The 17,920-nt window shown below is 46.3% G+C and overlaps 1 protein-coding gene across 1 annotated transcript in view; it reads left to right on the forward strand.

Annotated features, from left to right (window-relative positions):
• The window catches only part of Tmem266 (transmembrane protein 266), an 86,222-nt gene that overhangs the window by 15,842 nt on the left and 52,460 nt on the right, over positions 1-17,920 (forward strand). The window contains exons 2-3 of the mRNA XM_059266920.1: positions 10,367-10,500; positions 13,749-13,937. Of these exons, the coding sequence (XP_059122903.1) occupies positions 10,463-10,500; positions 13,749-13,937 (227 nt within the window). The 5' untranslated portion in view covers positions 10,367-10,462. The remainder of the gene's footprint in view (positions 1-10,366; positions 10,501-13,748; positions 13,938-17,920) is intronic.

Genomic DNA, 17,920 nt, shown 5'->3' on the forward strand with positions numbered 1-17,920 from the left:
ATACATGCATATGTGTATCAAGGCAAGACAACCGTAAGGTAGGCAATAGAGAAGCAACAGACCCTACTAAAACATGGAATTGTGACAGCTGATTTGTATAAGGTTATGTGTATATGCATGCACATTTATGAATTAAGAAGTAAGAAAATGTAAAACATTACCTAATTTATGGAAAGGATGTGTGATTAAAAGTGGAAGGATTTATTTTATTTTTTTAAAGAAAAACCCATCAAAATTAGTTTCTATATGTTTTCTATCTGAGCTCCTAATGTATTTTACTGACCGCCCTATAGAGCAAAAGGCTGCTTTGGTGATGTGCATAGCTGGTGTTTCTACTTAGGATTTGCTTGGTCAGGGGTTGGGGAGGGCTAAGGAGACAGCGCATGCTTTACAACCCTGCTCATTATCGCTAATTCCCTAGTCAGAGTGCTTTGAGTTCCCCAGTGTCCCCGCAGAATTCTGGAAAGAAAATGACTTCACTTGGAGCGAGGTTGCTGGTGATGTTCTTTTCTGCTTAGACTGTCCAAGGGCAAAATCTGGGGTGTCGTCCATTCTAGCAGAGGTCACCCCAGTACTCTCAACTTAGGGAATTTAGGGAAACTGAAAATTGGGAGGGGAATGATATTGAGGTGAAGGAAGGAATTATGAGAGTGATCCTCTTAAATTCCATCTCTGAATACTCATTTGGATGATTTGGTTTGGTTTTGTGTGACCCACACTTCATGAGGTCAGTAGTGACAGAGAGAATGCATCGCGTTAATAAACAAACAGCAGACAGAGGGGTCCACAAAAGACCCCATGCACCCAAAAGGAATGCCACTGTGGGTCTGGCCATTTGCTGAGTAAATCTGCAGCTGAAATGTTTGCAGTAGACGGAGAGTGGAGGAGAATGCCTGGGCAAGTGATTGATTTTCTTCATTTTAGCTCCTTGTTAATGGAGCAAGGAATTAACAGGTCAGGGCGACAACAAGAGTGACCTACACTGCTGTACATAAAACCTCCTCATCCACTGTGTGTGTGGGGGGGGGTGGCTAGCTGCCTTCTCCTGGGGGTGTGAGCATCATGTCTACCAAGGTATTGGAGTGTAGTGAATTCTCCCCACAACCAGTTTCTGTAGTAGACTTTTGATATCAAACCTATATCTTCCATGCATGCAATTCTATTATCTCCAAGTAAAAGAGGCACAGAAGCTTGTGGGGGTTTTTTGGGGGTTTGTTTTGTTTTGTTTTATTTTGTTTTTTAACAGCATGGCCTTGTAAATTTTTACCAGTCATTCACCAATTGGTCAGTCTCCTTTGAAAGCCCAGGTGTAGCACAACCTCATTACCTAGGCAACAGCTCTTTCTGACTCTTTCTTGCTAAAAGAACTGAGATGATGTTTATGGAAACATTATGCTCCCCAGATGGATGAATCATGACTGGTCTAGGCTGTCCTAGAACTCCTAACCCCTACCTGCATGTTTTCCTAGTCTTCTTTGTAGCCATGGGACCCAACTCTATGAAGATACTAGCTGGCAAGTTTAGAAAGATATGCCTATGGAGGCTCCTCTTTGTGCAGACACAAATTTAACTCTTTGTAGTTTGGAGCTAGTATGAAAATGTGCACGCTGAGACTGAGTCAGATGTTCTGCAACCACAGGGCAGCCAGCATGAGGAACACATCATACACAGAGTAAAGGACCGTGTGAACGGCAGGAGCCTGGTTCTCAGTACGCTGAAAACCAGTGAAATACTGATGAAGGATTGTAGAAGGCACAAATACATGGAAAAATATCCCGTGTTCATGGATTAAAAGAGATCCTATTTTAAATATCCATACTGTTCAAAGCAGGTGTGTAAATTCAATATAATCATCAACAAAAGTCCACTGTCATTTTTCATAGAACTAGAAAAACATCATCTGGGGTGGCGCACACCTTTAATCCCAGCACTCGGGAGGCAGAGCCAGACGGATCTCTGTGAGTTCAAGGCCAGCCTGGTCTACAGAGCAAGACCCAGGACAGGCACCAAAACTACACAGAGAAACCCTATCTCAAAAAAACAAAACAAAACAAAAAAGGAACTAGAAAAGAAATTTAAAATTCATTGGAACCACAAATGACTCCAAATAGCCAAAGAAATATTAATGGGAAGAGGTTGGAGGCATCCTATTTTCTGATTATTATGCTTCAAATCTGTAGTAATTAAATAGTGTAGTATGGCATAGTATGGTACAGACACAGAAATCAGTGGTAGAGAATGGAGAGCCTACACACCAACCCTGCATGTGGGACTGGGGAGATGGCTGAGTGAGTGGGTAATGTGTTTGACTCACAAGCATGAGGACTAAGTTTGGACCCCTAGCACCCACTAAGTCAAGTTAAGTCAACTGTAGTGGTGTGTACCTCTAATCCTGGCACTGGGAGGTGGAAATGGTCCTAGAGACTCAGTGGTCAGACAGTCTAGCTGAACAGTGACTTCCCAGTGAATTCCAGGTTTAATGAGAGCTCCTGTCTCCAAAAGTAAGGTGGAGCCAGGCTCTGTGGTACACACCTTTAATCTCATCACTCAGGAGGCAGAGGCAGGCAGATCAAGGCCTGTGAGTTCAAGGCCACCCGGGTCTAAGAGTGAGTCCCAGGACAGCCAGCGATACTCAGAGAAAGCATGTCTCAAAAAAAAAATTTTTTTTAATGGGCAAAGGAGGGTGCTGGAGAGATGGCTCAGCAGTTGAGAGATTCCAGAGGACCTGGGTTCAATTCCCAGTACTGACATGGAGGCTTACAGCCATCTGTAACCTAGTTCCAGGGGATCCAGTTGCTTCTTTTAACCTCTCTAGGTACCAGGCAAGAAGTGGACATAGGTATTAAGTAGACATTGCTCCAGTGCTGAGGCATAGAAGGGCATAAGTATGCAAAAAGGTGTTCGGTGAAGCCAGTCATCACTAAAATACATAAAACCATGAGGCATCTCCACACAGCTGTTAACATGCCCTCATCAAAAGTCACAAAGTATATAGAACAGGGAACCCCTGAGCACTGTGGGATATACATGAGTATAACCAGTTTGAAAACAGTATAAATGTTCCACAAAAAAGTAAAGGTACTGTATAATTAAGCAATCCTACTTTTGAATATAGACCCCAAAGAAATCAAACCAGTATCTCAATGTGAGATCTACAGTCTCATGGTCACACAGCATTATTCACAAGGACTGCAGAAACAGAATCAATCCAAGTCTTGGGTTAGTCGGTTTCCCTTTACTATAAAAACACCTGAGATAATTATCTATCAAGAGGAAAGGTTTATCTGGCTTATGGTTTTAGAGGTGCCAGCTCCTGATCATGCACACCCGTTGGCATTAGGCCTCTGGTAGAGATGCCAGATGGTAAAACTGCTCACTTCATGGCCAGTAAGTTAAAGGGAAGAAAAGGAGGCCAAGACCCACAATCCCCTTGGAGGGTCTTCTCCCCAGGAACCTAATGGCCCTACCCTCTTAAAGTTTGCAGGATAAGGCAGTAGTGCTACCCTGGTGATGAAGCTTTTACACATGGGTCTTTAGACGCCACTTAAGATCCAAACTATAGGGGATGGAGAGTTGCCTCAGTGTTTAAGAACATGTATTGCTCTTGTAGAGAACCCAGTGCTCCATTCCCAGCATGCACATGGTGGTTCATGACCATCCATAACTCCAGTTCCAGGGGATCCACCACCCTCTTCTGACCTCCACGGACACCAGGCAGGCACACAGGTGGTACATGTACATATATGCAGGCAAAACATTTATATATGTACAATAAGTAAATCTAAAACAGATCCAAATTATAGCAGACTCTACTGACTGATGAATTGATAAAGAAAATATACAGCAATATTATTTAACCTTAAAAAGAAAGGTATCTGCCATTCCAACATGGTAGATGAATCATGAAAACATTGTGTGGAGTGAAATAAACCAGACATAGAAATATAATACTACATAACCTCACTTATATACAGAATCAAAATAAAAGGTTGAGTTCATAGTAACCAACACCTGAATAGTGGTGATCAGGAACTGAGAGGTGAGAGGAAGCAGGAGATGTTGGTCAAACAGTAAAAACCTTTAGTTGCAAGATAAATGAACACTAGAGACCTACTATGTATCGTGATGACCAATAATGATAATGATAATGTGTTGTTTACTTGAAATGTGCTGAGATCACAAGTGTTCTCATTACCACCAAAATAATAGCAAAGATAATGCAGATTATTACTTGATGGGACAGAGACAATAGTTAGCTTGGCCATGACACTCACTTCATGAAGATTGGAATCTTTCTATGCTGCCCAAAGTTTGCCTTGAGCACCAAGGCTCAAGTGATTCTCCTGCCTCACCCTCATGAGTACCTGGGACTTCAGTCACAATACCCATCTCAAACCTTTTGTTTTACATCCTAAATATATACAGTCTTACCAAAGCTTAGGTCCTTGTAGTATTGCCAAGCCCATCTTCCTGCAGGAAAGATACAAACAGCGGTCACTGCCTTTCCTGCTTGCAAACAGCATTCCCAGAACCATCCCTGTTTCTACAGCCTGGCCAGAGCAGGTTAACTTCACTTGCCAGAGAGAGAGAGAGAGAGAGAGAGAGAGAGAGAGAGAGAGAGAGAGAGAGAGAGAGAGAGAGAGAGAGAGAAAGATCTACGTACTTTACCTTGACTAATCTTACCTATTCAAAGTGTAGTCTGTATGTGAGTAGATCTGTTTCCAACAGAAATGTGTTAGAAATGTAAATGTTCAGACCTCCCCACCACCACTGTGCTAAATTAGAAATGTCATCAGCAGTCTGAGACCTGTAAGCTCCCAAGAGAATCTGGTGCTGGAGCAGTTTTGAGAACCACTGAGCTAGAGGGTCAGAAACACATGGACACTTAACAAGCTTCCCATCTTCCACCCCCGAGTTCGGCTTGACATCTTTGCAGAGTAGCCTATGAATTTATATTTCCCAGTGGGTCAGAGTTAAAGGGAACCGGTGAAATAGGCATGCCATTTGATGTAAGGATGAAGAGGGAACCGCGACCTCTGAGGACAGGTGAGCTGAAGTGAGGTGTTTTTTCATGTGGTGGGTAAGAAACTAGTTGGTCTCAGAAGCCCTTTTAACCCCAAATCCCGAGGACAGCAGAGTAGCTGCAACCATCAAACATGGCATCAGTCAATAACATACGACCAACAGGTAGAAGCGCCTAGAATTTCGCTGAAGCCTAAAAAGCAACCTCCACCCACCCGAGCCAGACTCAGTAAATCCGAAGCAGGTTTTCTCTTCTACTTTCACCAGGTTTAGGGGGCGGCAGGTTTGCACTTCAGATGTTCATTTATGGAGTGCCAGACTGCACCTGCTTCGTGCTAGGCTTGTGCTTTGAGGGTGGTTTTGTTTGGCAAATATTATTTTTAAATAACAGCCTGCCTGAGTGTTCCCATTATCTTAAGGCATTTTGTCTTTTAAAACGTGCCGCTTGCCAAGGACCAGAAGTTCCAGCACAGTGGCTAGTTACTGTCCACGCGATGTGACTCCACCCTCTTCCCCATCTTACCCTTGCTGGGGGGCTAAGAGACAGGCATCCCTGAAAGATGCATCTCCATCTCTTCTCCAGGAAAGGGCTGCCACCTGTCAGGGACTCTGCCCCCCAGCCGGCCCCTGCAGCGTAAGCGAATGACCCCAGGAGACTATTAAACATAGCAAACGCCGCATCAGTCACTTTGGAAGATGATGAGAGACCAAGTTATTGTTCTGAAAACTAATAAAAAACAAAAGGTGTCTTTTTCCTCTATATATGAATGAACTCTGTCTTGGTCTGATCAAACCATTGATGCTGATTGATAACTAATATTAAAATTAAACTCACCGTTTTGTAAGCTTAATGAATGGATGGATCTAGTAAATCACCAATGGCTGTTAATGTCATCAAAAGAAGGACAAAAGTTAGCATTTGTCTCCTGGTAGAAGTTGTGACACTATCCATAAAATCCTGTAAAACAGAAGAACCTGAATCTAGCTAAAGTCTATGGAGTAATTACACTTTACAGGAAATATATGAAACAGAGGGACATATTGATTAATTGTATCTACTGAAGGGATACAGTCACCACAATCCAAGCGTATGGGACAAATGACCAGTTTTTACCGATGCTGTGCACAGGATAAGGAAGGCTGCAGAGGGCCCTGGGGGTGAAGTGTGGCCGTGGGTTGGCTTCTGATCCAGCTTGCTTTCTATCACTGTGATAAAGACCATGACTGAAAGTGACTTGGGAAGGCAAGAGTTTACCTCACCTCACGGGTTACAGAGGGAAGCCAGGGCAGGGAGTCAAGGCCGGGGCCGCAGCAGGGACCAGGGTGAACACTGGCTTGTTTTCCACAGTTCCTTCAGGTTGCTTTATTATGTAACCGAGGCCCACCTGCCCAGAGTGGCATCAACCTCAGTAGGCTGGGCCCTCCTACATCAATCATCAATCAAGAAAATGCCCCACAGACTTGCCTATAGACCAATCTGATTAAAGCATTTTCTTAATTAAGGTCCCCTTTCCCCAGATGATCACAATTTGCATGAAATTGACAAACTAACCAGCACAGCTCCTTGTTGGAAAAGCCTTTTAAAAACTACAGGACTGGCAAGGAAATGTTGGGTGTTACTAAGAAAATATTGACTTGGGATTGATGATACATTTTGTGATATGCCTTTCTGGTTGTGAGCCTTAGCTCTTAATGGCAGAACTGAAAAGCCAGTAGGGGTAGGTAGACTTTCCTGGGAAGGGAAGAGGAACAGCAACACAGAGGAATAAGTAACATTAAAAATGTTTGGAAAAGCCATAGGGAATTATATTTATGGATACTTAAAATCACACACACACACACACACACACAGAGGCTACACCATTTGGGGTGACAGTCCTTCCCAAAAAGAAACCCAAAGACTAACAACTCCTTTGAGTTGTTGCTCAGGGAAGTTCAAGAGACTCCCAAGACAATATAGGCTATTGATGTTGCCCTTGGTGCCTTTCAGAAAAAGAAGGTAAGACCCTGTTACTGAAGACGCCACACATTTTGGACACTGGGTTTAGAGGAATCGATCTGGTTCTGACCTTGAAGCCTCCTCACTGAGGACTAGCTCTTATAGTTTCAGAAGGAGCCAAGCATGCTGCCAACAGAGAAGAGCAATCAATAGTCCTATGCAGCTGTAACACCAGTGAACACTACACTAACCAGGATGGCAAGACACTCTGAAAGGTGTAATAGTGGCACCTAGAACCTGGAGGTAACCAAGAGGCACGTAATTGGACTTAAGGCCTGATCCACAAGAGGGATTCGTGCCTGGGACTATACATTTAGCCAGCTGCCTATGGCTGGTAGAGCCATATACCTAGAAGAAACTCATGACATCCAGTTTCCTAAGCCAGTGTTGTCCTAACTGTAATCTAAATACTTATCCACACATAGTGGGGTTCTCACCTCTTATCAAAGAAGTTTTTTGGTTTTTGTTTTGCTTTGTTTTTCAGAGACCATTACAGAAAGCCACAACCGGTCAAAACACAGAGAACAACTGACTATGGGTTGATACACCTACAACACTTAAGACTTGGGGAACGTCATGGAAGGGGGGGTGCAAAGAGTGTAAAAACCAGATAACTAAGAGTTACTATGAGAGTCACTTCAAAAGAGAGAGAGGGAGGGAGGGGGGGAGACAGAGACAGAGAGAGAGGGAGGGGGGACACAAAGAAGAGTGAAGGGGAGATGGGTAGAAGAATATAATTATGGTGGTTTGATGAGAATGGCCCCTGTAGGCTCATATGTTTGAATACTTGGTCCCCAGTAGGCAGAACTCTTTAGGAAGGATTAGGAGGTGTGGCCTTGTTAGAGGAGGTGTGTCACTGGGGGTGGGCTTTGAGGTTTCTCTCTCTCTCTCTCTCTCTCTCTCTCTCTCTCTCTCTCTCTCTCTCTCTCGTGCTTGTGGATCAGATGTATGCTCTCAGCTACAACTCCAGCACCATACCTACCTACCTTCTACCATGCTCCCCACCATGATGCTCATGAACTATAACCCTCTGCAACTGTAAGCCTCCAATAAACTCTTTTTTTTTTTTTTTTTTTTTTTATCTTTTTTTTTTTTTTTTTTTTTTTTTTTTTTTGGTTTTTTCGAGACAGGGTTTCTCTGTGTAGCTTTGCGCCTTTCCTGGAACTCACTTGGTAGCCCAGGCTGGCCTCGAACTCACAGAGATCCGCCTGGCTCTGCCTCCCGAGTGCTGGGATTAAAGGCGTGCGCCACCACCGCCCGGCCCCAATAAACTCTTAATCTAATAAACTGCCTTTGCCATAGTGTCCTATAACAAAAGAAAAAAGATACTAAGACAATGATCAAGACATGTACGAAATTCTCTAAGAATAAAAATATTGTATAAAAATAAAGGAGCCTTTTGTTCCTTAGCTCTATTTATGGAAATAGTCTCAGATCAATAAGATGATATCCAGGATCTATTATTTTTCTTTTCAAAATAATCACAAGGGCCAGAGAATGGACAGGTTTATAGAAGAAACAGGACTGTTGTGAACTGTTAAGTATTGAGGTTGGGTAGTGAAGAACTAGAGATCCATTACACAGTTCTCTACAGTGTTATATATATTTGAAATTTTCCTTCCTAAAAGTGAAATTAAAATCCTTTACAATTATAATTTCTTCCTTTTTGTCCATTTCATATTTGCCATAACATGTTGTTCTAATAGCTTATGTTTATTATTTCTAATTATAGTCATCAGTTTTTACTCTTCTTTAATTAGGCATGTAAAAAGCTTGGAGTTTTCTAAGTTGCCAGCCCACCAGACTGGAGGTGTGTGAACAAAAGAGACTGCCTATGGTATCCTCACAGGGCTATGACCTTGTATAGCATTTCAGGTGCTCATACAGGAATGGCGGTTTGCCAAGACCCCATCTGGGAAAGAAGTGTTGCTCACCTGGGTCCAGCTGTGGGTACCTCCCCTCTGGTTCCATTAGCAGTTGAGGTTAGACAAGCTTCTCAATACCAGGAAGACATTGTGTGTGTGTTCACAAAGAGAAGGAAAAAATTGGAATTGATTAACTTTGCATGGTGGGTGATGAATTTTATAATGTTTCCTGTATAATTAATATACAACCCCAAATATTTTTAGGGGGAGTCTTCTGTTTAACGTTTAGACCTCTTTGCTAAGGTCCACTGAAGCAAGGTAAAACCCTTACCTTAGTGAGGTATGTCCACAAGACATCTTCCACACTGGCCCTGCCCAAATTGTCTCTGACCCTTTGTCCCAAGTTATCTTACGCCCTACTGACTTCCGGTGTCAAATGATTGCCGGCTTGAGCCCCACACAGTTCTCGAGAGCTCTCCTTTCTTCTCTGGTTACGCTAAGTCCAGCCATCCCAGAGCTGCTCCCGCATCATGAGAGTGAGCTCCTCCCTGGCCATCTGTTCCTGGTGTTTCCCATCCTGAGAGTCATTTTCCTCCAGTATGACTCTCCCTTTGTCTCTCCAGCTGAGCCTCCTCTCTGAGCAGAATTTCAGGTCAGGAGAATGAGGTTTCTATCCTGTGAGGAATTCTGGTAGGAACAGCAGTTTGTGCACGGCGCAGCCTACGAAGATTACCCCTTTGAACCCCCTCCATAGTGGCTTGTCTGAAAACGTCCAGGGCAGGGTCTGTCTGCCCATGTCTCTTCAGGATTGTTCCAGCTCACAGAGGAGCCACCTGTGGTACTGTCACACTGGTTGGTAGAAAAGCATAAACTATTTACCTAAGCCGAATTTAGGGAGGAAAGCTTTATATTTAGGTCTCCAAATAGTTTTTTGGGATGTGATCAGACTCAACAGCTTGTACCATCTTCATTTATAAAAGTTTCTAAACACAGTAATAAAAGCCAGCACTTATATAGTTTGCTACTGTTCCAAGCATCTCCTGTGACTCTGTCATTTAGGTAGTTCTGGTGTTATCCTTGTTTGGTGAAACAAGCAGAGCGTGTAGGTGCAAGTGAGGATATGACCCTCAGCAGACTGGCCGGAGGGCCAGTTCCCCTAGCTGCTGTCTGTCTGCTGGTTCTCTCACTGAAGACTCAATTGAGAAGAAAAGAGAGACAGAATCATAATTCATGGTAGGATTTGGGGGTGCAGCAGCTTAGTGGGAATAACATGGGTGAATGAGGAAACCTGGGGGTTTGGAGAGAGAGAAGCGTAACACCTAACATTACCACTTCAAGGCATTACTGGAAAGATCCATTCAGCAGCGCCATCAAGAAAAGTGCTGTATGGGAGATAGTGCTAAGCACTCCATTTTTAGATGAGATTAGGAGGAATTCATTTTGGCCTCTGAAGGTAATAAATGCCCATTTATCATTTCAGGGCACTCTGTTTTCATGAATCTTATAAACGCCCCACTTGGAAATGCTAAGATCAGGCTTAAGGACAGCTGAGCCCCACTAGACATCAAGACAACCCATGGCTTTGGTTGCATCTTTCAACATGACCAACCCACAGTAAGTACCTTCGGAACCTGCTCTCCGGATCTAGAACGATGCTGCTAGTGTCTCATGAGGTGAAGTTCTGCTCCTTCAGGCAATGGAAGCAAACCTCGGAACAGGACTAGGAAATGCTAAGGGTGATAATAAGATGAGAATTGCAAGGAAATTTAGAAATCATAAGAGGGTTTCTAAAAGCAGGCTTTATGACACCAGGCAAAGGCCTCTTAAAGGAGAATTGCTTTCAGTTCCCGAAACCCAAGGTGCCATATGGATGAACCATTTAATCTTACCAAGTGTGGTAAGTCATCAGGCGGCAATTTATTTTGTGTCTGGCAACTCACTGGTAAACAATACCAAGATAAAAATAACCCTCCGTCTATTACACTATGCTGTCCCAGCCCCTTTAGCTGTGTGCCTGGCTCCTCAGTCATCAGAAGCATGAGGACGCATGAGTGCATTCTCTCTGCCACTGCAGTGCTCTGTGACAACTGTCCTCAACATGGCACAATGCAAGATCACGTGACCAGGTAGTCAGCTAGGTGGTCAGCTGATCTCACCTGGGATCGCCCTTCACTGTGGGCTTTGTTGTAGAGCTGACAGCTGATCTAGGAGAGAACGGACTTTAGTCAATGGGTCTCTGTTCATCCAATGGTCTAGACTGATCACTCTCTACTGGTGATACTGCTGGAGTAAGAGCCAGACAAAAAGTCACAGGTGTCTCTCATTCTTCTGCTGGTAACCTGTCTACTATCATCCCATTGACCAAAACATGTCACGTGGCTGACCACCCAATCAAGGGTTTGGAAAAATGTAGCACACACTTCTTTTTGACAGGAGAAGCTGCAATGCCACGTGACAAAGGGGGTAAGTAATAAGGGTGGTGTTTACCCCTTCAAGGAAATCTGATAGAGCCACTAATGCGCTTCATCCACCACAGTGTTCTTTATAAGCAAGACCAATGTGTAGGCTCAATAATTAGACTGTGAGCTCTGAGAGCTTCATTTTGACCAAAGGAAGTTTGGAGTCTCTGCTGAGATGACCGTGCAGCCAGAGATGGAGCTGGACCACTACGACCACTGTCCAAGTGTACTGGAGGGCAGGGATGTGAAAGGCAGATGCAATTTGTCCCATACTTGTCAGAATCAGACCCTGTTAGTTTCAGAAACATAACTTTGACCCCATTGATTAGAAAGTTCTGTTTGTTCAGTTCAAAAATCCTGCTTCCTTAAGAGAACAAACTAACCCAGCTTGTACTTTTTAGGAAACATCTGGGGTAACTGGGATTCCCCCAGAAACACCCACACTTTCAGATCAATTGTTGAGAAACACAGAACTGCACATCCGATGACTGTTCTGTCTGAAGCTCTTGAGTCATTTTGTAAATGTCACACTGTGATGAGTACTATTATCGGTGCTTGGCAGGGAGGAAAAAACCAAAGGCTTAAGGGGGAGCGGGGCTATGCAAGCAAATCTGGGCATCGGGAATTACCTGGTGAGTGTGGGTGGTCCAAGCAGCCCACCTCTAACCCTCGAATGATCCAAACAGAGGAAGTAGGCAGATTCAGCTCTGAGCACCGCAGGTAACTACTACTGTGTATTGCTTGCTGGGTCTCAGACTGTGAGAAGTATTTCAAGTTTAGAGTTTTCCCTTGGAGAGCAAATGGGACAGGCAAGTGGGGCCTGCCACTTAGAAGTTCCTCTCACTGGAGACCACAGACCACAGAAGCCCTCAGGAAGCCTGTTTCAGTTAGAGAAACTGAGGCCATGGAAAAGCACCACACAGAGAGGTACCAGAGCCCAAGAACGATCTACGGCAGACTGGCTGCCTCAGGATTGTCACCGGCTCCTCATTCCCCATGCACAGACCCTCTGTGTCCCCCAAATGTTAAGTTTTTACTGATCCGTGCATACTACTTTCCCTTTCTAACTGTGTTGTTGGCCAGCGACACAAGAATCAGCCTCAGACTCTACAGGATGAGACAGGGCCAAGGATGTGCAGGCGGGACCAAAGATGCCCAGGAAGGGACAGCCAAGGTCTCCATCCTGCATCTCCCATAAGGAGATGTTAGGCACAGCACACAGCTGTTGGCCACCTTGCAGGATGTTTATGTCTCCTAGGTCTCCATTTCTACTCAGATACCAGTGGTATTAAAAAGGCCTCCACAAATTGACAAAACTCCTGAGGGTTTGGGAGGTGTCCCTGTCCCTGGCTGAGGCCTACTGTGTGCCAGTGAAGCTGTGGGCTGGTGTCATTGCCCAAGGTAATCCTGCCTAAGACACAGACTGACCCAGACTCCTCAGTTTGCTCAGGTGACCCCCAATTTCCCACCCCCAATCTTGAGAACGGAGGTGTGGTGAGACCCCTTTGAATAGGAAGGGGTCTCACCCTCTTAGCTGTCCTTGGCTTTCCTCCTCACCACCCCAAGGCCCCTAAGTCTCCAAGAAGCCGCTGGCTACCTGGAGGAGATATCCAGTTGGGAACAAGAGTACCTTTTATTATTGTGACACAGATAACGGAACCACAGCAAAAAATCACATGCAGTGATTCTCAGTATACCACGGCAATAGAAAGTGCAGTGATGCACACTGCTAAGAGCTGCAGCTTTTTGTTTTTTCTGGTTAGCAGAAGGTCCTTACCTCCCCTATAAAGAACTCACCCCCCCACACACACACCCAAACACATGTTCAGGTCTTTCCATTCACCCTAGCTGGTGAGGAAAAGGAGACTGACCAGGCCCTTGGACGGGTCCCTGACTGGCCAGTGGGGAAGAATAGCAACCTTGTGTTTCCCTTGCCCTGCAGCACAGCACAGCACTGCACAACACTGCACAGCACAGCACTGCACAGCACAGCACTGTACAACACTGCACAGCACAGCACTGCACAACACTGCACAGCACAGCACAACACTGTACTGCACAGCACTGCACAGCACTGCACAGCACAGCACAGTACAGCATTGCACAGCCCTGCACAGCACTGCATAGCACAGTACAGCATTGCACTGCACAGCACAACACTGCACAGCACAGCACTGCATAGCACAGCACAGTACAGCATTGCACAGCACTGCACAGCACAACACTGCATAGCACAGCAGAGCACTGCACAGCACTGCACAGCACAGCAGAGCACGGCACAGCAGAGCACTGCACAGCACTTCAGCAGCTTCCTGTGCCTTCGCTCGCTCTCCCTTGACCCAGAGCAGAGGGTACACTGTTCTCAGGGCTAACCCTTCCCCATTGCTCCTCCTCTCCACCTAGGCCTGCCATTGAAGGAGGGATTTCTGAAGTTGAGATTATCTCCCAACAAGTAGACGAAGAAACCAAGAGCATTGCTCCCGTGCAGCTGGTGAACTTTGCCTATCGGGACCTGCCCCTGGCTGCTGTGGACCTCTCCACGGGGGGCTCACAGCTCCTGTCGAATTTGGACGAAGAGTACCAAAGAGAAGGGTAGGTTCTGGCGTGGCTGAGAGCCTCTTGCATAACTCCTGGTGTTTCCATGGGTACCTCCCCAGAGGCCCTAGCGGAGGTGAGATACACTGAGCAGAAGAGGCCAGAAGTTGGCATTAGGTCACTCAGACTCCATTTCCTCAGAAAAAGACCTTGGGTACAGAAAATGTTGCTGGACAACCTCTTAACGTCTTTTGTGATGTTCGCTTAGAACTTAGGTAACAATAAGGTTTATCTTCAGACTGAAATGATCCTTAACGTTCCTTCTAACTCACTCTGTACACCTCACAGGGGTTAGGAATGTGCCCAAGGTCACAGAGCCCATAAGGGATGAACTTGGACTGCACTTGGCTCTGCACACAGTGGCACTACCTCTCTCCCTGTCCAGGGGAGCCCGCAGGGATGCTCTCTCTTGAACTCCTATATTACTTGTCAGTCGGATCAGTGGGCTTGTTTCTCACTTGATTTCCCATTAGCCTGGTCTCCCTTACAGATCCACTCTTCAAAGGAATGGTGTGATGCTCCAGCTGGATGGTGGCCAGGGAGATAAGAATTTGATCTCCTGTTTTTCAGGGGTAGGGGGTTGGAATGTTGAAAGCCACAGAAGGGCAGAGGTACATCCTCAGGTCATAGAGTAGCAAAGACTTCTAACTCCCACCTAAGCTTTCTCCGGTTCCAATCCTGTGGCTTTTAGACACAGAATTGTAAACACTGGTCAGCACCGAAGAGCCAGCTCTGGGCAATGCCCCCAGGTGCCTGTAGCCATTTTAGAACACGCTGGCTGCTCTAGACACAGAAAGGAGGGGGTGCCATGCAGTTTAGAAGCAAAGGAAAAAGGCGTAGCTGAGTTAAACTTGCAGAGCTCGGATTCCCTGTTTGGTTCCTGAAGGGATACCCCCTTCCTAAGATAAACTGCCAAACAGCTGGGAAGCTGTACACCTGCTTCTGCAAAAATGACACCCCAGTGGCTTTCTCTGAAAATATAATTTTTCCAAGTAGTGTAAACACAGCGAGTAGGACCCCAGAAGAAAACGACAGGCAAATCGATAGGAAAATCTCCGAAGGGGTCGGGGAGATGCCTTAGTGGAAAAGAGTGCATGTTCTGCAAGCAGGAGGATGTGAGCTGGAATCCCCAGCAACCAGACCGACATGGATGCATGTGCCTGTAACCTCAGGCGGTAGAGAAAGGCAGATCCAGAGAGCTCACTGACCAGACAGCTTAGCCAAAATGGTGAGCTTCTGGTTAGTGAGAGACCCTGTCTTAAGGCAAAAAGGCAGAGCCCCACAGAAGGTGCCTGACTCCCTGCTCTGGCCTCCGCAGGCACCACACCCTCACATTCACATGCATGTGCCATGCATGGAAGGAAGGAAGGACGGACATTTCTGAGGCATGCCTGGAAGAGGCAGTATTGACCTGAGCAACCAAAAGCAGACTAAGGAGCCTGCTCTCCCTGGTCTCCTGTGGCTTAAAGCCTGAGTTAAATCCTGGAAGGCCCAGAACTGGAGCCAGCTGTGTGAACACGTGGCCTATGCAGCAGCCCCAATCGGTGCTCAACAGGATCACAGAGCTGAGTTCACTGCTCTGCTCCTGCCCTCTCTGAAGTTCAGTTCTGTGGACTGCAGTTTACTAGCTGGAGGGTCTTTTCCCTGAGCACCCAGAGAGTCACCGTGTTCCTGCTCTCTGGTGGTCAAATGCGGTAGTACAACCTCCGGAAATAGCCAGGAATATGTTCTACCCTGGTCCTTCTACCCTGGCCTGATTTTTATCAGGCCCAGTTCAAGTGCATAGTTAAATGGCATGGAAAGAGATAGGAAACCCTTTAAGAGCTCTGGTTCAGAATCCACAACTGCTCCTGTCACTGTATAGTGAGTGGGTGTGCCCCATGCAGGTGGACCACACCACAGGGTTTCCAGACTTACCCCTGATATGTTTGCCCCACTCCCCAGGTTGTCAGAGGCTCCACTCAACCATTCAGTTAGTTTCTGAATTGGCTGTCTGCAAGGTGAGGCCTTTGATTTGATTTGGCTCTCCAGGTGTGCTCCCCACCCCCACCCCCACGCTGCTCTTGTTATGCAAATAGGAAGCCACAGGGAGACGATGTGCTGAGAGCCCTCAGTGGGACCCCTGTTGCAGCCAGACTGCATCCTGGGAAGGAAGAGCCCGGCCCGGAACAGAAGCTGGGGGAAGGACCAAGTAAGAGCATGCTGTGAAGGAGCCGGGCTGTTCCTGGCCCTTGCTTCATTTCCCAGGGCTTTCCCACCATTTTCAACCCGGCTCTTCCTGAAGCAATGCAATCCAAGAGTAAAGTCCAAGTTTACGTGCTCAGGGTTACTTTCGTCTGTAAGACCTCTTCCCGCTGAGGGAAGCACTATAGCCAGGAATAGATCTTTCCTGTAGGAAACCAAGGGACCTTAGGGACCCTGATGCAAAGCTGCAGTGACTCATCTGCCCTACATGTGTGTCCCCGGAGTGTGGGGACAGTGGATGCTTTCCAGTTTCCCATACTCCGGGCTGGAGAGCTTAGTGAATGCTTGAGAACTCCAACAGCATGAAGAATGTGGTCAGGTCACGTGGTAACAGAGAAGAGTGGTGCTGCCCCTTCTTGGGCAGTTCTCACTGCCACTGTCCCCAGAGAGCTCCCAACAGTGACACTATACACTATACAGCCTTTGGCACCACTGTTCCACCCCATCCTTAAATATGACCGTTCCAGGCATCTAGTGTAAGTGAAAACATACAATATTTGTGTTTTTATGAATGGCTTGCTTCAATAAGAATACTGTCCTCAGGGTTCACCCAAGGTGTAACATGGGCCAGAGTTTCCTTTCTTGTAACCCAAATAATATCCATTATTATATATTCTACGTGTTCTGCTCACGTTATGGACACTCGGGTGGTGTCCGCATTTTACCTATCGTGGATAGTGCTGCTGTAAACAAATATCTCTGAGACCCTGCCTTCGGGTCTCTGAGGTGTATACCCACAAGCGCACTTTCTGAACCTCAGGGCATTAAAAGCAGAACTACCATTGTTCACAGAAGCTGTGACATTTTACACTCCCACCAACAGCGCGTCCTGAATGTTCCATTGCCCCATGTCTGCTCCAGTCCTTGCTGTTCACCATTTTGAATAGTAGCCATCCTAAGAGTGTGAGGTATGATATGATTTGAGAATTTTGAAGTGTGCAGTCCTGTTTGTGCACAAGAGTCCTGTGAGGTAAAATGGGCCATCATCATAACACAGACTGAGCCACAGGCACAAGTGAGGGGCCAGCCTCGACTTGCTGAGAAGTCTGTGTTTTCAAGCTTTTGTTACTGTAACAAATACCCCAGAAGTACCTAGAAACACCCTCACAGACACACCCAGAGGTGTGCTCTACTAAAGAGTATCCCAGACATCTCGACGTCCAATCATGAAAGCAGTCACAATCAACCATCGCCTAGCCTTTGTCCAAAGACACGTGCCTGCCACCGTCCACACTGTCTGTCACCTGTGACAGTCAACTCTACTGTCAGGCAGCTTGGGGTTCAGAGGGGAAAATCAGGCTACTGTGCAGGCTGGCGCTGCCTCCGACTCCAGGTCTCCACCGAGCCTCAGCCTGACTCTCGGGTGTGTTTGGCAGTCCTCTTTGTCTATGTCTCATGGCTTCTGTTTTCTTCAGTCCTTTCCTGAAGACGACATTCTCTCCCACAGCCCCATGAAAGCACAGCAGCCCCAGATGGAACACACTGCATCCCCAGACTCTTCCTTCTTCCCTTCCAGCCTGGACTCTTCTTCTGAGCTCAGGTTCCATCACTTTCTTCTTCCCAGGAACCTCACTCCTTCAGTACAGCCTTCCCACGTCCAGTGTCCCACCCTCCTCTCTCCTAACCTCCACTCTACACCCTGACCCCTGTTGGCCTCCGTCACTCCTCCCTCCTCTCTGCAATCAAACTTCTTGCAAGCTTCAGTGACGCCTGCTGCACTCCTCAGTCTACCACAG

Source organism: Peromyscus eremicus, chromosome 7, assembly GCF_949786415.1.
Source record: "Peromyscus eremicus chromosome 7, PerEre_H2_v1, whole genome shotgun sequence".
NCBI lineage: Eukaryota > Metazoa > Chordata > Mammalia > Rodentia > Cricetidae > Peromyscus > Peromyscus eremicus.